Here is a 20,624-nt window from a genome sequence, read left to right on the forward strand (position 1 = left end):
CTGTCTCTGACTCTCTTTCTCTCTCTGTCTCTCTACCCCCTCCTTCTTTTTATCTCTATCTCTATTTTCCTCTTTTTCTCTTTCTCATCATGTTTTCCTCTGTCTCTCTCACAGTCACACACACACACACACACACACACACACACCATAGAGAATCCCTCCCTCTCTGTCTCTTCCTCTCCTCCCTCCCTCCTTCTTCTCTCTCTTCTGCCTCTGTCTCTCTCTGTGTGACTCTGTCTCTCTTTTTATCTCTGTTTTTCCTCTGTCCTCTCACACAGTCCCACAGACACAGTCACATGTAGAGAATCCCTCCCTCCCTCTCTCCTCTCTCTGTCTGTCTCTTCCTCCTCCCTCCCTCCCTCCCTTTCCATCTCCCTCTCCCTCTCCCTCTCCCTTTCCCTCTCTCCCTCTCCCCCCTCTCCCTCCCTCCCTTCCTTCCTCCCTCCCTCCCGCTCTCTCTCTCAGCCCTGGGCACGGGGCCAGCAGACTCCTTGCCCGGATGCGTCAGAAGCACTCGGCACAGCAAGGCGTGGGCGCCCGCCAGCATCCTGCAGAGGTGCCATCCAATGGAGACAAGAGGGAACAAGTCCCCCTTGGCAGGGAGAAGACTCCTCAGGAGAGCCAGGCCCTCCCTCCACGCACTAGCAGAACAGCCGCCTTCGATGTGCTTGCTGCAACATCCAGCCCCACCCCCCGGGTACCAAACCAGGCGCATCCCACCTCAGGGGAGCCACAGGAGGCAGAGCTTGCCCGCCGCTCAGTGCCAGCAGGACCCTCAGGGAGCGGGAGCCCAGGCCCTGCCCACACATACCCGAGTCCTCTGCGGCTTGTGTATGTGAGCTCAGCCCTTAGTACACAGAAGGAGCTTAAGCAATGCGTCATCCATCTGAGTGCCCATCCCTAGGCAAGGAGGCCACCCCCTCCTTTGTGACCCTGTGTGACCGAGGGGCGATTTATCCTGAACCGCAGCCCAGGCCCCCATGGGCGCCTCCTATCCACGGTACCTGGTTCTGCCTTCTGGGGTCCAGGCAGAATACAGGCAATCCCTCTTCTACAACCCTCCAAGGCAGTTATTCTATCCTGCCTAAGCCTTCTCTCAGGGCTCAGCAGGCAGTGCCATAGTCAGGAAGTATCCACGAGTTCAAAGCTAGCCTCGGCCTTAGTAGTGTGTCATCCTGGGCAAGTCATTTAACTTTGCTTCACTTTCCTTATCTGTAAAATAATCTGGAGAAGGAAATGGCAAAATGCTCCCGTATCTGCCAAGAAAAGCCCAGATTTCCATAGAGTCAGACAAGATTGAAAAGCAAGCGAGCCTTCTCTGCTCTGGGCTGACCCTGCCAGGTCCTTCAGCTCACCCCCACAGGACACTGCCTCCAGTCATCCCAGGGCATGGTCAGATCCACCTCTATGCTACCCTGAGCCAAAGCTCAGGCTAGCTGCCCTTCGCCCAGGCTCGCCCGCCCGCCAAGGTCTGGGGCCAAGGTTAAAGAAGGGGCTCTTCCTGGCCTCTGGACTAATCCTGTGTGACCATGCACTTCCATTCCCTGCCTCAGTTTCCTTATTGGGCCCATGGAGATAACAATATTTGTATTCCCTCCATCACAAGGGCAAAGGACAACTTTAAAGTTCTCTAGCGATTGACTGATTATATTCCCCAAGAAGCTCTTCCCTCGTGCATACTCCCTTTTAGTCAACTGGGACGGCTTGTCAAAGAATCACAGAATCTCAGCCCTGGGAGGGCCCTGGAGAGCATCCAGTCTGACCCCTATTGTGTGCCAGACAAGCGGTCAGTGGGCCCCCCTCAGGGATGGCAAGTGCTCCCCCCACTGCACAATTGGCCACCCCCCTTGCTGTACAGTCTCTTAGTCTGGAAGGGCCCCCACAAGCCATCTTGTTCAACCTTCCCACTCTACAGATGAGGAAACTGAGGCTCCAGGGGCAGAAGAAAAAGGTGCTCAGAGTGGATCTGAGCCCAGACCTTCTGGCTTCAGAATCAGGGCCCTTTCCCCCTTCTCAGCCGCCTCCCTACAAGGCTGCTCATCCTAGCTCTGAGGCAAAGAAGACCAATCCTCCTCCTCCTCCAGGGTAGCCTCGGCCATTTAAGCTCAGGCTCGGGCTGTATCTGCCCCAAGCCTTCTCCTCTCCAGGGCTAAGGGTCCTTGGCTCCAAGCAAGCTTCAGAGGGCATGGTTCGGGGGTCAGGAAGTGCTGGGGACACTGAGAGACCAGTGCTAGGTTGGGCTAGGGGAGGGGGTTCAGTCCCAAACGGGGAAGGGGAGAAGCTGAGAGCAGACGAGGCAGTCACTCACCTAATGGTGTGCTCAAAATAGATGTCATCCACCGAGGCCGTTACACACGGGCAGCCTGCGTGTCTCTCAGCTAAACACAAGGAAAGAGGAAGGGGCGGGAGCCCCCAAAGTCACCCCTCTGGGCCCCAGAATCACAGGCACCTGGGCTGAGCAGAGCCTCTGGGATCACCGAGTCCAGCCCTGATCTGCCCAAGAATCCCCTGACCCTGAACCCCAGAGATGGCCGGCCAGGGAAAGACCTCATGGCTCCTGAGTTTGGACCACTCCTCGCGTGCGAAGCCTAAAATTGCCTCTCAGAGGCGGCCACCCGGGGGTCCTGACCCAGTCTAGGCTTTCCAGGGAACCTCCGGTCCCTCCCCCTGGTCTTCATGCTCTGCGGTCCCTTCCCCATCCTGGTCACCGGCCCTTGGACTCTCAAGGTCACCTTTACTCTGCTGCCCCTCAGTCTCTCTACCTGAACACTTCCTGGGAGGGAAGTCCACCAAGGCAGCTCCTTGGATATTTGTCATGACTTCCAACCTAAGTCCCCCATCATTCCTAGTTCTGCCCTCCAGACCAAGGCAACCCTTCAACCCCACGATGGCCGCCGGGATCTGACAGGGCTTTCTCCTTTAAAAAAACAAACAAACAAACAAAAACAAGAACACCATGGCTTTGGAGCCAACCAAGACTTAAAAAAGCAGGGCAGCAACATCTAATTGCAAAATGTAATTAGCTCCTTAATGCTATTGTGCGTGCACCCTAAGCTGCATTGATTATCTTTCCCCTAAAAGAAACCACTGGGGAGACTTTATAAATTAAAAAAATGAATTTAATACATTGGCTCCCTGTGGCGTGGTGGGGAAGGCAGGCTCAGGGACTCCACCCTGGAGGTCTATGCTCCTTCCCTCCCCCATGTCTCCCGCTCCCCCCGCCACCTAGGAGGCAGCTCCCCTGGCTCAAGGCCCCGCTCGTGGGCGGGAAGGAAGAGGAGAGAGAGCCGCTGGCAGAGCTCGTCCCGACCATCCCCGCTCTGGGTCCCCGCCAGGAACATGCACCCAGGCACATCGCCGGCTGAGCCCCAGAGAGAGCAGTCACCCTTGCCCAAGGTCACGCAGCCACTGAATGCACAAGACTCTTACTCAGAGCTGTAGGGGCCTCCAGACCCCATCTACTCCACCCTTCCCATTTTACAGATTTGGAAACTGAGGACCAGGCAGCAAGTGGACCCAGGTGGTCTGGACTCCACATATATGATATTCTTCCCATTCTATCATCACTCAACAAGCCTTTATTAAGCAGCTCCTCTGACCCAGGCACTGTGCCAGGCTCTGAGGGGATATGGACAAAGAATAAAGCAAGCCCACTGGCAAAGAGCACACAGGGCAAGACTCAAACCCAGGCCCTGGCTCCAGGCCACAGGCGCTGTCCAATGTACCGTTCTAACTCTGCTTGGCCACTAGCACCTTTCTTCCTGGCCCAAATCTAGCCCAGTCAAGAACAGCTGGGCCGGGATGGCAGCTTTATCCCTGAGCCTGTGAGCTCAGGGACTCTTTACCTAAGGGCTATAGCTTGCTTTTTTAAAAATATTGAGACAATTCTTCTATAGTATAATGTTTCCTGAGTGATCCTCTGTATTTTAGCTTAAGCTTTTACCAACATGATTCTCGCATCCCGGGGATCCACAGAGCACAGAGAGCTGGGCCTGCAGTCAGGAAAACCTAAGTGCAAGTTCAGTCTCAAGCGCTTGCTAGCTGTGTGACCCTGGACACGTCACTTAACCCGTATCTCCCCAAATTTGTCATCTGTAAAATGGGGACATGCTGGAGCAAGAACCTGCAAACCCTTTCCTTCAGCATCTTTGCCAAGAAAACCCCATGTAATTTATGAGGTCGTGAAAAGTCAGACAGGACTGAATGACTGAACTACACCACATAATACAATGCTTATTGATGAGTTTTGGTCCTGAGCTGATCATCTAGGTTCTAACATTCTAGATTCTTAGCTTCCTAATCTAATGTCCTGGGTTCTCAAATCTCACCTTCTGATATCTCTCCCTGTTCTAAGGGTCTAGATTTTCTAATAGTGCATGTAGAGAGGTCCCTGCCAGTTTTAACTATTTGTGTTTTAAGTTGTAACATTCTGCCTTCTGAGATTTCTCTCTGGTCTGATGTTCTAGATTCTAATAGCATATGTACAAAGCTCCCTAACAGTTCTGACCATTTATGTTCTAGTTTCTAACAGTCTACCTTGTGAGATCTCTTCCTTCTTTGATGTTCTAGATTCAATGCTCTTGTTCAATATTTTATTCTATGTTCTGTGAACAGTGTTTTTGTTCTAACATCACATGTTCAAAGATCTCTTCTACTTTGAATCATTTATGTTCTAGTTTTTAACATTCCACCTTCTGAAATATCTCCCTGCTCTGATGTTCTAGGTTCAATGCTCTTGTTCTATATTTTATTCTATGTTCTTTGTTTTGTGAATAGTTTTATTTTCCAAGACTCCTTCCAACTCTAACATTCTTTGTTCTAACATCACATGTTCAAAGATCTCTTCCAGTTTGAACCATTTATGTTCTAGTTTTTAACATTCCACCTTCTGAGATCTCTCCCTGGTCTGATGTTCTAGGTTCAATATTTTATTCTATGTTCTTTGTTTTTTGAACAGTGTTTTATTTTCCAAGACTTCTCCCTACTCCAACATTCTTTGTTCTAACATCACATGTTCAAAGATCCTTCCAGTTTGAATCATTTATGTTCTAGGTCCTAACATTCTATTATGCCAGATCTTTTCCTATTGGAACACTGTCTGTCCCTCTTGTTTCTTCTGTTCTTTTTTCTCTTTTAAAAATGTCTTTGTGACAAGAGGTGGCTGTGGGAGAGGAGAGGAAGAGGGATACAAGGGGAAATCTAGGCAATGGCGAAAACAAGACACCAAGAAAAATCTACTTTGAAGGTGTTGTATGTTTTCTCCTCTAATAATTCCATGCATTGAGACGACTTCCTGCTCAAATCCTAGCCTCTGGCTTCTCTCACATTTTATTCCTTTTCCCACGTCCTGCTCTCTAAGCTGTCCCTTGCTGCTCTAACATTCAGCTTGCAGGGTGCTACATTCTAGGCTCTTGAAATCGCTCTGGCTCACAGCCTGTGATACTCCCCCTAGGTCTGGGAGTTACCCCACCCCCCCAAGGAAAAACCACCCACTCAGTCACTTGATTGAGTGTTCCCCACAGGGACTTTGCAGTCTCCAACTCCTGAAGGCTCAGCCAGGCAGGCAAGACTCAAGCTGGGAGCAGCTTGGGAACTGGGACTTGTTGGTACTTCTCTCTAGCCCCACCTGCCAGACCAGGCCCAGGGGACAATGGGTGGCTTATTAACCAGCAAGTCTGACTGGGCCTAAAGCCATCCTTCTTTTCTTGCCCTCACTGGTTAGGGGCCAATGTCTCCCTCTTGGAACTAATCTCCTGATCCTCACACAGTAGGAGCCTGGCATACAGTAGGCGCCTTCTGGATGCTCATTGCACTGAACTGGCTCCATCCCAAGTGGTCACTACTGGAAGTGGGCTTTGTTCTCAGTTCCCTTGCACTATGAAGCGAGGAAGAGGAAGGGCCGTATTTGTGTCTTTCTTAAACAAGGCCAAGGGCAGACACACCTTCAGGAAGCACAGCCCTCCCACCGAATCCTTGCTCCATAAACCACTATTTGGTTGGCTGCTCTCAGAAGGACCCCTGGGGAAATCTTGTTCTCTTCAGAAAGTCCCGAATCACTGGATTTGGGAGCCAACTTTTCAGACACCAACAACCACATCCAAAGGACCACAGATTTAGGGCTGGAAGGGTTGTTGGAGGTCACCTTGTACAACCCCTTCATTTTACACATGAGGAAACCAAGGCCCGCAGGGACAAATCTCCTTGACTAATTAGTAAGTAGGAAAACCAGGATTCCCTCAGCAGCTCTGGCTTCTGACAACCCTATGCTTCCAGGGTAGCCAGAACTGAAATGAAGAGGCTCGTGAAAAACAAAATGGCGTCCACCTTTGTAACACTTTAAGATGAGCAAGGATTAGAATGCCATTTTACAGATGGGAAAACTGAGGCTTATAGGTCACAAAGTGGCAAAGTTGGGATTCATAGAGTCAGGTACCCTGACCCTAAAGCTAACATTGCTTATAATGTTCCAAATAAGGCACTGGAAAGAACCAAGGAGGGGGAGAGAAAACAATGTAGAGCCAGAACAGAACTTAGATAGTATTTAGTTCTAACTGAAACTTTTTATAAGAAAAAGGACAGAAGTTTAGACAAGGGATGGGACCTTTCTAAGACTGCCTCTGTTCCCTCTGGTTGGAGTGAGGAGGAGGCAGCCAGATCAGGGATCGGCCTAGATGCCCAACATTCAGGGAATCCCTTCATCATTTCCCACCTGCTCACTCCCCTGGACCTCAAGATCTCCAGGACCACCCTTCTGCAAAATGAAATTCTGTAACTCCCACTGCCTCAGGTCATTTCCCAGCATGCCTTTGCTTTTTTTCATCCTTTTAAACATTGCCTCCCCCATTAGATTGGGAGGCCTGTGAGGGCAGATCTTTGTATCCTAGAAAATGACAGGTTCTTAATAAATGTTTAATGACTCCGAGTCATGCAAATAGTTCATATGAGCGCAAGGAATCCATCTGGGTCTTTGTCTGCCTGCTAGGTTGGCTGAAAGCGCCCTGGAGGCAGGGATCATGCTTTACTAAATGCCTCAGTTTCCCCCTCTAAAATTAGGGAGCTGCACTCTGGGACCTCTGTGGCTCTAGCTCCTATGATTATTGCCCAGCACAATGCTTTAGAATAAATGAATGAATTTGGCCCAAAGAGATAACACATAGGTCATTCTTGAAAGGTGTAGGAGCTGGATTCAAATCTTAGCCCTTCTGCTTAATGTCTGCTTGACTCCTTGCCAGACACTTAACCCCTCTGGGTCACAGTTTCCCCATCTGTAAAAAGAGGTGGATGAATTAAATGACTTTAGGAGGACCTTCTACTTCTGAAGCCCAGAGCCTCCATTGTTAGGAGTGCTGGGAAAGAGTGTGTAGAGAGTGCACGTTCATTGGCGTCCAGCTGTCTCAACTCTAGCACTTACTACCCAAGTGACACTGGCCAAGACACAGGTCACAAGACATAGAGTTAGAGAAAAGTTTACATTTGATCTAATCTATCTTTTCATTTAGTAAAGGAGGAAAACTGAGGCCAGAGAAGGGACACAAAGTCAGAGCAAGGATTCAAACTCAGATCTTTCAACTCGAATCCACTTATTACCCAAGTGACACTGGCCAAGATTTGGGTCACAAGACTGGGAATTAGAAAAAAAGTTTCGAGATTATCTAATCCCATCTTTTCAGTAAATACAGAAGAAAAACTGAGGCCCAGAGAAGGGAGGCAAAGAGAAAATGTCAGAGAAAGGATTTGAACTTGGATCTTTCAACTCTAATCTAGGATTCTGTTTATTATGCCATGCCTCAAGCCTCATCTTCATCTGTAAAACTGGAATAAGGACACACATACTACCTTACCACCAGGCAGTGAGATGTCATAGTGGTGTCAGGCTTGAGTTCAAATCCAGCCTTAGAAATTTACTAGCAGTGTGACTCTGGACAAGTCACTTAACTCTCATCTGCCTGTTTCCTCATCAGTAAAATGGAAATAATAAAGGTCTGTTACAATTAATAACTCCAGGTTTGTTACAAGAGGCAATTTTTCTAAAAAAAAAAATACTCTGTAAACCTTCAGGTGCCATAGAAATGCTGAGCATTAATGGTTCGCACTATGGCATAGTACCCGGGACTGTGCAGGTACCTCCACCTCAGGCCGTGCCCAGACTGTGTTGGATTCTGGGCACCATGTTTTAGGAAGGCCACAGACAAGCTAAGGAAGGTAAGCTGCTCTGGGACAGGCCACAAGAGGTGAGGTGAAGGGAAGAGGGTGTTCTCGGAAGGGAGTAAGGAGGCTTTCTTCAAGTATCTGAAGAGCTACTTAGGGAGCAGTGACTGGACTTTCTGCTAGGCCCAGGGGACAGAAAAAGGAGCCTGGGAGTCACACAGATGTCACCGTGGACTTCCTCACAATGTCTGGAGTGGGCTGCCACCAGAGAGATGGAGGGTCCTCTCCTTCTGGGAGGTCCTCATTTAGAGACTGAGGCGGTCATAGATTTCTATTCAGCTTGGACCAGATGACCTCTGATGACCTCCACTGTTATAAGAAAAATGCAGCTTGAACTTTAAGGTCACCTGAGCCATCCCCACCCCTGCTACTCTTAGACCACACAATACGGCTCTGGAACAGCACAAGCCAAGGTTCAAAGGTGGGGAAGGGAGTGCACAGGAGATGGCCACAGCACGGAGGGGAAAGCAGCGGGTGCCAAAGTTGCCAAGACAGCCTAAGTGACAGAGGGGCGCTGCTCTGGCCGCAGTCTGGCCTTTACCTGAGAGACAGGCGGTGATGTCGATCCACTTCAGCAGCTGCCCCACGCTCAGCTCCCCGCGGTGGTTGGTGTGGCACAGCAGTACCAGCTGGCTCATCTGTACCTCTGTGGGGTTCCTGTAGGTCTCCATGGTGCCCGCTGGGTCCTGGGCACGGGCAGCCTGCTTCCGGCTTGCCCGGCCTGAGAATACGGAGGTGAAGCCCTGGGCCAGACGTAGAGATGGCAGCAGAGAGGGAAACAGGGAAGGAGAAGAGAGAGAGGAAGGAGAGAGCGTGGAAATGGAAGAGAACAGAAGGGAAAAGCGGCAAGGAAGAAAAGGAGGAACAGAGGGAGGTCACAAGGGATGAAGAGAGGAAGGGGTGGGGGCAGAGACAGAGAGAGGCAGACAAAGAAAGGGAATGTAGGGATTAATCACCTGCCAATGTCCATTCGCATCCACGTGCCTCAGTAGTTCTCTCTTGCCCTGAGCTCCCCGGTTTCTCCAGCCCTGGATTGGGTACCGCCCCCATGCCCCAGGAAGGAAGGGGCCAGTGGGCCCACCCCTGCCCCAGCTGCTTCCCTGACCACAGACTTACAAGGCCACCCCCTGCCTCATGCCATCCTGGCCCAAGAAGCCCACACCCAGAACTCCCCACCTGGAACTCAGCTTCAGAATCTCCTCACACACAAGCTTGAGCGCCACCATGTACACTGCACTACCCTTCTCTTCCCGGTCCTGCTATGGGAGACACCCCAGCCTCAGGCTCCCATCATGTCCATGCTAGCTGGCAGCCCACCCTGGCCGAGTCTGGGCCTCTGATGGCCAAGTATCAGCCTCCAATCTCTGTACTAATCCAATCTGATCAATCCATAACTCAATTGATTAATTAATTAATGAGCTATTCATAAGTGCTTATTACAGGCCATCTAAACAGCTCCTCCAAGGAGCTCCCATTCTAATGGGAGAGAGAGCAAACATTGAAGGCTTCCCTTGCGAGGCTCCAGGCACTTCCTTTGGAATAAAAAGTATAAATGCAGACAGCTCTGCCCTCAAGGGGCTTACACGCTAAAGAGTAGGAGATGTAAACGTGGGGACCAAAAACTTGGATGAGAAAAAAAATTATCTTTATTTTCACTAAATGGAATTTAGCATTGCCTTCAATTCCTGCATTTTTGAAAAAGCCATGATTCTGAGAAGGCCTCCATAGGCTTCCCCACACTGCCCGAGGGGCCTCATGACACATAAAAGGTCTCTTCCTGCCCAACAAGCATTTGTAACTCGGCCTTTGTGTGATGGGCAAGCTAGGCAGGACCTTCAAAAGACGTAATTTAAAATCTGGGTTAGGACACTAGCCATGTGTTTTTTGATAAGTCATTTAGCTAATTTCTCCCACAGTTTCCTCATTTGTAAAATGGGAATAATAATAGCACCCACCTCCAAGGATTGTTCTGAGAATTGAAAGAGATAAGATTTGTTAAAATGTTTGGTGTATCAACTAGCATATGCTAGGTGCCTAATAAATGTTTCCTTCATTCAAGGAGTTTAATTTACTTAGCATTGATTTATCCTGTAAGGCATTTTTAATAGCAGATTTGGAGGTCATTCTAGACATCTGTACAAATAGAACCACGTACAAAGAACATTTTCTTGATTTACGGCACTGGTCAGATTAGTCTAGATGGGACTGCTCAGTGGAGACAGGAGGTCAGAAGAGAAGGCTTCTAGAGCAAAACCTCAGAAAATCACTATCCTTTTCCAGAGCCCATTAAATTAGTTAATGAAGAGGCTGGACTAGGTGTGCTAAGATGTCCCTCCTAGCTCTAACAGGCAATGTTAGATCCTTTCTAGCTCTGACATCCCCTGTTCTAAGCTCCCTCCCAGCCCTGACATCCCCTGTTCTCAGGCCCCTCCCAGCTCTGCCATCCCCTATTCTAAGGTTCTAATTTCTAATCCCCATCAGCTGGAGAGGAGAGAATAGAGTATCCACTGATCATGGGTCTGGGATCTTTTTCGTAAAAATGTCAGCACCCCCCCACCCCACCCTCATGGAGTTCATTGTTTTTAATCCCCACATAAGACTTTACATTTTTTTTTTTATTAAATCATAACTTGTTGGAGTGACTGGATAGGAGTCCTGTCCTCTTCATGGGTTCAGCTTCTTCTGAGCCCTTTCTGGTGTGGTGCTGACCCCTCCCCTGCCAGCTCTGGCCCCCCACGGGTACAATGAGCATGCTCTGTGACCTGACAGACTGTGAAAGCAGAGCCAAGCCTGGCTGAGGGAAGGATGCTCACGCACTCAGAGCTGGGGAGGCTGGAGAGATTGTCGGTCTGTTCCCTTCCTTTTACCAAGAAGGAAACTGAGGCTGAGAAGGCCAGCCAGAGGGTTAGGAGTAGAAAGATGAGCCAAAGCCCAGAGGGCTCTTTATTCTAAGCGTCTCTATCTCCCAGTGCCCCAGCTCCAGACCGTCTCACTGTTCTCAACCCCTTCCTCGTTCTCTCCACCTTTGCCTTGGACTCTTGGTGAAAACCACCTCCCTCCGCTCCCCCTGGAGCCAGCCTTCCTGGGGCCCACATTCCAAGTGAATGAGTTAGCCCACCACCATCCTGTTACCATGGAGACAAGTGCCAGGCGTTCCCGGGCTGTCACGCGCCTTGGGTTAGCAAACGAGAGAGAGAGAGAGAGAGAGAGAGAGAGAGAGAGAGAGAGAGAGAGAGAGAGAGAGAGAGAGAGAGAGAGAGAGAGAAATGGGGGGGAAGAAAAGAGAGAGAGAAAGAGAGATGGGGGAGAGGGGAAAAGAGAGACAGAAAGAGAGACACAGAGAGACAGAAAGAGAAACAGAGATAGAAAAGAGGGGGGAGGAAAAGAAATAGGGAGGGGGGAGAAAGGAATAAATAGAGAGAGAAGGGGAGAAGGAAAGAGAGAGAGGAGAGGAGGAGAGGGAGAAAGAGAGAAAGAGAGAGACACAGAGAGAAAGAAAGACGGGGAAGAGAGGGGGAGGAAGAGAGAGAAACAGAGACAGACAGAGAAGAGGAGGAAAAGGAGAGACAGACAAAAAAAGGAGGGGGAAGAGAGGAAGATCAGAGAGAGAGAGACAGGGAGGAAAGGGGGGAAGGAAGAAACAGAAAGAGAGAGACAGAGGTACGGAGAGAGAGGAGAGGGGGGAAGGGAGAGAAAAACAGGGAGAGAGGGAAAGAAAGAGACAGAGCAAGAGAGAGAGAGAAGGAAGAGATGGAAAAAGAGACAGAGAGAGGAAGGGGAGAAAGGAGAGAGAGACAGAGAGAGCAGGGGGGAAGAGAGGAAGATCAGAAAGAGAGAAAGAGTGGGAAAGAGGGAGATGGAAGAAACAGAGAGAGACAGAGATACAGAGTGAGAGGAGAGGGGGGATAGGAGAGAGAGAGAGAGAGAGAGAGAGAGAGAGAGAGAGAGAGAGAGAGAGAGACAGAGAGAGACAGAGAGACAGAGACAGACAGAGAGAAAGAGAGAGACAGACAGAGAAACAGAGAGAGGAGAGAGAGAGAAAGCATAGCATCATGCAAGGGAGCCAGTGTTAAAATTGGAAACACACACACACACACACACACACACACACACACACACACACACACCTTGGCAAAGGGAAAAACCTACTTGGGGAAAAAAAAACTGATGTAAAGAGTGGGAGATATTAGGCAGCTCCTGGCCATGGGGAGTGGGGAGGGATCTGGGGAGGGGGGGAGTAGAAAGAGAGAGAAGCTCGTTATGGATGTGCATCTGCAAAGCTATGTCTTTCTGTCTGCCTGTGGTGATGACCTGAACATGTGTATAAAAACCATTCAAAGGTGTCCCTCGGTCTATTCTAAAATCTCCAAGCGGGACAGAATCTCAGAGGTCACGGACAACAATCCATACATGGACAGAATCCCTCCATACCACGAAGACCAGTTATGAGAGGGTTACTATCTCTCTTGCAGCTCTCTCTCTCTCTCTCTCTCTCTCTCTCTCTCTCTCTCTCTCTCTCTCTCTCTCTCTCTCCTCCCTCCCTCCCTCCCTCCCTCCCTCTCTTTCTTTCTTTCTCTCTCTCTGACTCTCTCTGTACATCTCTCTCTCTCCTCTTCTTTCTCTTCCTCTCTCTCCCCCTTTCTCTCTTCCTGTTCTTCTATCTCTTTCTTTCCCTATTCTTTATCTCTTCTCTCTCCCCTCTTTATTTCCCTCTTCTGTCTGTCTCTTTCTTGCCTTGATTTCTTTTTTCTCTCTCTATCTCTCTCCTGTCTCTATGTCTCTCCTCTCCCTATCTCTGACTCTTTCTTTTTTCTGTTCCCCTGTCTCTGTCTCTTTCTATCTCTCTGTATCTCTGTGTCTATGTCTCTGTCTTTCTTTCCCTCTTCCTCCTCTCTTCTGTTTTTATCTTTTTCCTCTTTCTTTCCCCCTTCTGTCTCTGTTTTCTTTCTCTCTTTCTCATGTCTCTATTTCTCTCCTCTCTGTGTCTCTATCTCTCCTAATCTCTTTCTATAATTGTCTCTCCCCTTCCCTTTTCCTCTTCCCTTTCTCTTGTCTTTCAATCTCTATCTTTCTCCTCTTTTCCTTCTTTCAGTCTATCTCTGTTCTCTTTCCCTGCCTCTGTCTCTCTCTATGTGTCTCTCTCTGCCTCTCTCATTCTGTCTCTGTGCTTTTCTTTCTTTCTCTCATGTCTTTCTATCTCTCCTCTCCCTATCTCTTTCTGTCTCTATGTCTCTCTTCTCCTCTCTCCATCTCTGCCTTGCCCTTCTGTCCATCTGTCTCTCTAATCCCCCCCTTCCCCTTGGGCTTCTGCTTCTGCCTTCTGGAGCCCAATAGAACAAATCTCCTCCCTCCTCCAGGTCACAATCCTTCAGATCCTTGAAACCAGCTACCAGCCACCCAGCCCCATCTCCTACTACCCATGTGACCTTAAAAAAGTCCCTCCCTTCCAGCCAGGCTTCAACCAGACTCAAAAACCTCCAAGGTTCTTCTTAGCTCTAAGGCAATGGGACCACGACTTGGGTCCCAGGCCCATTTACTCTGTATGACCTTGAATAAGTCATGATGTGGGCCTCGGGACTTGGATGCAGTGGGTGCTAAAATCCCTCCCCTGCTCTGGATCTAGGATCTTTTGAACAAGTTTACAGAATGCTTCCCTTATATCAGATTGATTGTCATTTGACAGATGAGGAAACTGATGTCCAGCCAGTGACAGTGTTTTGCCCTTTGCCACAGAGATGGTGAATAGGAGAGCCTATAATCTCAGCGTCTGAAGTCCCTGTTCCAGCGCTTTTCCATCTCTCCCCATTCCCATCCTTGCCCCAGGCTGCCCTCTCCCTCACTCCCCACCCCATTAGGCTCCTGCTGCTTGTCCTAGCCTTTTTACTGCCTCTGAGAAGGGCTGAAGCTCCACTGCCAAAGGCTGGGACCTATTTTTAGCTCCCCCCACCTCCCTCAGAGTGAGCAGTCACACCACAGCAGTAAGGGGAAGGGGAGTATAGACGAAGCCGGTATGAGAGCATGGCTTGGCTCCCCACTCCTTATATGGGAAAGTCCTGGCCCAGCCAAGGAGAGGCAGCTGGTTCCCAGCTGGGATGACGGAGGTTGCCCTCCCTTCTTCTGGGAGAACCAGCTGGGGGACAGTGGGAGGCCAGAGGAGGCATTGGCTGAGCCTGGAGGCAGGACCCCAGCCAAGGGCCAATGGTACTTGGGGAGTTGGGACACTCCCTACCCCCACCCTCCCCCACCAAGGCCAGACACGAGGGGGCTGGTTTGGGTGAGAAGATGCCCTGGGATCATGTCAGGGCATCCGATGGCAATGCCAAGTGGAAATGATGGTCCCAGGCTCTGAGGCTTCTGATGCTGAGAATCAGAGCCCAGCTTCGCTAGATGTGGGAAAGGAAGGTTACATTAGAGAAATAAGACATGCCTCCTTTAGGGACCCCATGTTTGCCCAGGGACCCCATGATGCTCCTTACTCATGGTGATACGTGGCTATTTCCCTTTCTTTCTGGGCCTCGGTAAAATGATATTCTAGGATGGTCGATTTGGAGCTAGAAGGGACTTCAGAAGCCATCAAAGCCAATGCTTTCATTACCCAGGTAGGACAGCGCTTTGCTTGGGATCACCTACTTTGAACATAGCCAAGGCACGACTCAAACCCTTCTCCATCTAAGTTCAATTACCTTCTGCCCATGCTTCTTGTGCCAAGTCCCCTCCTCCACTATTCAGATCTTCTACTTATTTCCACTTACTCTCTCCTTCCCTCTGGTCACAAAAAAGGCCCAGCGCTACCTGCCAAAGGAGCTCAGTCTGCTCCCTTGATCCCACTTTCTCCTACTGTTCTAGGACTTTGTTTGTGGAAAGGCCACAGGTTTGAGAGTCAGAAGACCTGGATTCTGGTCATAGCCACTGCTTGCTGCGTGGGGTGACTTTGGATAAGCCACTTCTCCCTAGATCTCACTTTCCATAGCTGTAAGGGGAAAGCAGTGGACTGAGTGGCTTCTGGGATCCTTTCCTGGCCAGATCTAGGATCCGCTGAATGCCCTCCCTCCTCTCACTTCTGCCTGTCAAGATCCTTGGCTTCCTCCAGGAACCAGCTAAGATGCCATCTCCTATATAATAAATGCGTGGTGGCCCGGTCTAGTCCCTCCCTACCCTCAAGCTTCATCTATCTCCTCTCCCCAGGTTCTTTTTATCTCCCAACAAATAGGATTAGGTCCCCTTAATTCTAAGAAAGTCTTCTCTTGAGTATCCAACTGCTGCCCTATCTCTCCTCCCCTTTCACAGAATTTTAGACTTGAAATATCCTTTGAGAGAGCCAGGCCAACCCAGGCCCCAGTACAGTATACTGGACAAGATGTCCAGCCCTCTACTGGAGGGGTCTCCAAAGAGGAAGAGCCCACCCCTGCCAAAACAACCCCCATTCTATTTTGGATCCCCACTCACAGTTGAGAATTCCATAGTGATATCAAACAAAAAACAGCCTTGTAGGGATGGGGATGGTGGGAACAAATAAAACAAATCGAATTCCTTTTCCTTGTGATTGAAGAGTTATCAGGCTAAACATCCCAGATCCTAAACTGATCCTCTCATGAGTCACCATCATTGCCCTTCTCTGAACACTGTCCTTTGGATCAGTGCAGCACCTAGAATTGGAAACGAAACAGTTCAGATATCTTTCTCTGAACTAAAAGCTAAGAGCAGGTCAACTACCTCTGTATTTCTGGGAGCTCCACTTCTCTGAGTCCTGCCCAAGACTCCATCCATTTGCTGTCATGGCTGCCCCACCACATTGTGGACTCACACAGAGCCTGAAGACTTCAAGAACTCCCTGATCTTCTATTGCCTACTCATACTTCTGTCACCTTATACTTAGGAAATTGATTTCTTGAACCTCTGTAGGACTTGACATTTATCTCCACAGAATTACACCTAGTTGATTCAGCCCATTCCACCAGCCTGTCCAGTTCTTGTTGAATTCTGGCTCTCTCAGCCAAGGTGTAAGCCATCAGCTCACCTCCAAGCTCCACATGGGTTGCAAGACTTCTGGGAAAAGTCACCTGGGCCTGAAGCTTCCATTTCCCTACTTCCACCTTACCCTCAACCACTGCTGGTCACCGAGGACCAAAGGTCTAATCTCCAAATTCGATAGCTTTTACTTTGTCCTCTGCCTCAAAAGCTCCCTTCCAAGCTAGTGGTTTATGACACAATTGATCATCTATCTCTGGACATCAGAACCCACCTCCTGGCTCACCTCCAACCATTTCAGCACTCCTTTGCTGACTCCTAATCCTCTTTCTGGCCCCTCGATGTGGATTCTTCTACTTCTACAACTTTTCTTCAATCTGTCCCCTCCTTTTTCCACACAACAAGTCCTCGGTACCATCTGAGAGGAGCTGCAAGACCCTCCTAGCATACCTTCCTTTCTTTTCTCTTCATCAAGATTGTTATTGTTCTGACATCCCGTATTCTCAGGCCCTTCCCAGATCTGACATTCCCTGTTCTCAGGCCCTCCCAGCTCTGACATTCCCTGTCTCAGGCCCCTTTCAGCTCTTACATCTCCTGTTTGAAGATTCCTTCCAGCTCTGATATCCCCTGTTCTAGGGCCTCTCTCAGCTCTGACAACCCATTCCAGGGTCTCTCCCAGCCCTGACATCCCCTGTTCTAAGGCTCTCCCAGCTCTGACATTTCCTGTTCTAAACTTCCTCCCAGCTCTGACATTCTCAGTTTATGGGCTTCTCTGCTGCTGTAGCAGACCATCTGCTGCTCTGTCACCCCATGGGAGGGGGCTACCAAGTTTTATGGCTACCCCTTACATGGCTAGTCTCACACACACATACACACACACACACACACACACACACACACACACACACACATACACACACACACACACACACACTCCCGCTCTCTGCTGCTCTCTGCCACTCTCACAGAAGGTCCTGGTCCCTCTTTGGGCCAGAAAAAAAAACCTCACAGCTGTTCCCCTTCAATGGTCTCATTGTCCAGGGGGGCCCAGGCTCCTGGGACACAAAGGACTAAACAGAAGGAACTGCCCTGAACAGAAAGCAGCCAGCCCCACCCCCACCCCCTCAGCAGCCAGAGAGGCCCTAGGGCCCCAACATCCCCCACCCCCATTATTGGCACTGTAGCCAGAGGGTCAGCCAGTCCCTCCCTGTGCCCAGCCTCCCAGGCTCCAGGCCGGGCCTGAAACCTTCCAGCCTACAAACATCCTACCCGAAGGCAGGGGATGGCTCAGCACCCAGGACCCATTTCTCTAGCACTTAAAAACGTTTCCCTCCTTTCCTCTCCATTTTACAGAGAGAGAAACTGACACTGGGGTGGGGCACAGAGTAATAGCTAGGAGCTGAGCCCAGGGCCTTCTGTTCCACTTTCAATCCTTTTCCCCCTGCCCCTGCTGGCTTGCATCCAGGGCAGGCAGCCTTCTCCATTCTGGACATGCAATGCCTCTCAATGCTCCTTGTAAGGACCTCATTTCACCACAGGATTCAGAACCAAGCACATGCAGCAGCCACTGATGTTCTCAGTGCGATTTGATTCCATTCTCCACTTCCATTTCTGAAAGTCTGATGTTTACAATACACTTCCCTCACAGCCCTGTAATATTGTCCCAATTTTATAGATGGGAAAACTGAGGCTCAGGAAGGTTATATGACCAGGGTCATACACCTAGTGAATCTTCTGGCACAAGTGCAGCTAGAAAGGCCTTTAGCCATCAAGTTCAATGCCCTCATTCCTAAATTGGGAAATTCAGGTTAAGTGACTGCCACAAGAGCATATAGGAGAGGTATAATTGAAACCTAGGGCCTCTGCCTCAAAAGCCAACATCCCTGAGCCATTTATGTCTTATTCTTCTACTGGATTGGCACCTTCTCTGTTTCCTCCCCTGTCCCTAATATGGGGTCCTCCAGCTGGTAAACGTCCAATAGATATTTACAGAGTGGATGAGCTGAGCACTGTGCTAGGTACACTGGGTGAGATGGAAAACCCGGTGCTATTCTCCAGGGTTCTCCATCTCATTCAGAAGGCCATATTTACGTACACAAAGCAGCAGAGATGGGCCTCTGCACGTACAATTCTCTGTCTCTCAACTCCACTGATTTTTTTCGGCTTTTCTCCCATGTTTGGGATGCCCTCCGTCCAGCTTCTTGAAAGTCCCAGCTAACAATCCATCACCTACAGGAAGCCTTTCTCCATTCTCCTAATTCTAGGGCCTTCCTCTGTAAATTAGATCTAACTTAGCCAGGGTATATCATGCTGTTATAAAGCTATTTGCCTTAGAGTGGGAGCTCCTTGAGGCCAGAGATTCGTTGGAATTGCTGGGATGTCTGGGTTTTTTAGTTTGTTTGGTTTTTGCCTTCTTTAGAATCCTCAGGGCTTAGCACAATGCCTGGGAAAAAAGTGCTTAATAAATAGTAGATGCTTGCGGATTGATGACTCATTGGGACATCTACAAGACTGAGATAAAGTTGTGAGAAACTGGGTTCAAATCCTGCTCTGGGTTTGACTAGCTGTGTGATGCAAGCACAGGATTTTTAGCCTTGGTTTTTAAGGAATTAGACTAAATGGACCTTCCCTCCCAACTCTGATATTCTCCAAGATCTTTCCTGCCCAGTCATTTTCTGCTCTCTGTATGATTTTATACTGTGGCCCTGCAGTTGATTCAAAAGGGGTTTCTGCCCCATTCCAGCCCCCTCAGAACTCCAAGACAAGGTCAAGAAAACAGGATGATGATTAAGTCCTACCAACAACCCATCAAGGAAAGATCAGAGAGCACAGGTATTGCTTAGGGGAATAGCAGGCATTGGTGCCCCTAATTAAAGTGCCTCCCCAAATTCACTAAGACACAGATGTGTCAATAATATCAACCCAGCCGTGATCCAATCAAAACTAACAAAGAACATTGTCATAGGGTGGAGGGGACAAGTGAATCAAGAAAGCAGGAGAGCCCACGACGAAGCCAAGGGGACCCTGTGGCTCATGACTACTGTGCACCCCCCAGAGCAGGTAGCAATGGACTCACATCAGAGGGACAGGATTCACATTCCAGCCTGGTCACTGACTACTTGTGGCCATGCTGCAATCCTTTTTCTCCTTGACCTCTCTGCAGAACTTTGACACTACTTATCACTCTCCCCCGCCCCGACACTCTCTTCTCTCTAGGTTTTCCTCTCTCCTGGTTCTCCTACCTCTCTGACTATTCCTCCTCTGCCTCCTATTCAGCTGATGCTCTCTGGTGTGTGACAGGATTCTGTCTTGGGTCCTCTTGTCTTCTCCTTCCATACTATTTCAGTTGGTGAACTCATCAGCTTCCACAGATTTAATTATTATCTCTATCCCAATAATTCTCAAGTCTACCTATCTTCTCCTAACTTCCTTCCTGATGCCCAATCTCCCCGGAAAAGTCTGCCTGCTTCAAGCCTCTCCCTATTCCCATGCATCCCCCATTCAGCCATCAAAGTGATATTCCTAAACCTCAGGTCTAACCATGATAGAGCAGGTATGTGGCACAATGGAATAGAGCACTGAGCTTGGAATCAGAAAGATTTATCTTCATGAGTTCAAATCTGATCTCAGACCCATTCTAGTTGTGTGACCCTGATTAAGTCATTTCAGTCTGCCTCAGTTTCCTCATCTGTAAAACGAGTCAGAAAAGGAAATGGCCAATTACTCCAGTATGTCTGCCAAGAAAACTTCAAAGGGGGTCACAAAGAGTCAGATATTACTGAAACCATCACAACCACTACCACTGTGTCACTTCTCTACTCAATAAACATCAATGGTTTCTTATTGCTTCCAGGATCAAATACAAAATCCTCCATGTGACATTCGAAATCCTTCATAACTTCCCACCTTCTCCAGTCTTGTTAGACTTTCTTCCACCAGTGACACTGGCCTCGTGGTTGGTCCACACACCAGACACTCCATCTCTCAGCTCCAGGCACTACCCTCTAAACTGATACTTTCCCCCTCTTCCTCTCTACCTCCTGGCATTCCTGCTTCTTTTCAGTCCCAATTAAAATCCCATATTCTACTGGAAGTTTTTACTACCTCCTCTTAATTCCAGTGCCTTCCCTCTCTTATGTATTTCCTATTTACCCTCTTTAGAGCTTACTTTGTATATGTTTACTTGCTTTTTTTTTTCTTCTCCATTAGATTGTAAGCTTGCAATTTGGAACTATACTCAAAAAGTTACCAAACTGTACATACCCTTTGATCCAGCAGTGTTACTACTGGGATTATATCCCAAAGAGATCTTAAAGGAGGGAAAGGGACCCACATGTGCAGAAATGTTTGTGGCAGCCCTTTGTAGTGGCAAGAAACTGGAAACTAAGTGGATGCCCATCGGATGGAGAATGGCTGAATATATTATGGTATATGAGTGTTATGGAATA

General features: G+C 49.0%; 1 protein-coding gene across 3 annotated transcripts in view; it reads right to left on the reverse strand.

Annotated features, from left to right (window-relative positions):
- The window catches only part of ACOT11 (acyl-CoA thioesterase 11), an 82,757-nt gene that overhangs the window by 29,947 nt on the left and 32,186 nt on the right, over positions 1 to 20,624 (reverse strand). For all 3 annotated transcript variants that reach the window (XM_074265858.1, XM_074265855.1, XM_074265857.1), the window contains exons 2-3: positions 8,750 to 8,951; positions 2,309 to 2,378 (exon numbers count right to left, since the gene is read on the reverse strand). In XM_074265858.1, coding sequence (XP_074121959.1) covers positions 2,309 to 2,378; positions 8,750 to 8,951 — 272 coding nt within the window. The remainder of the gene's footprint in view (positions 1 to 2,308; positions 2,379 to 8,749; positions 8,952 to 20,624) is intronic.

Source organism: Sminthopsis crassicaudata, chromosome 4 (assembly GCF_048593235.1).
Source record: "Sminthopsis crassicaudata isolate SCR6 chromosome 4, ASM4859323v1, whole genome shotgun sequence".
In the NCBI taxonomy this organism is placed as follows: domain Eukaryota; kingdom Metazoa; phylum Chordata; class Mammalia; order Dasyuromorphia; family Dasyuridae; genus Sminthopsis; species Sminthopsis crassicaudata.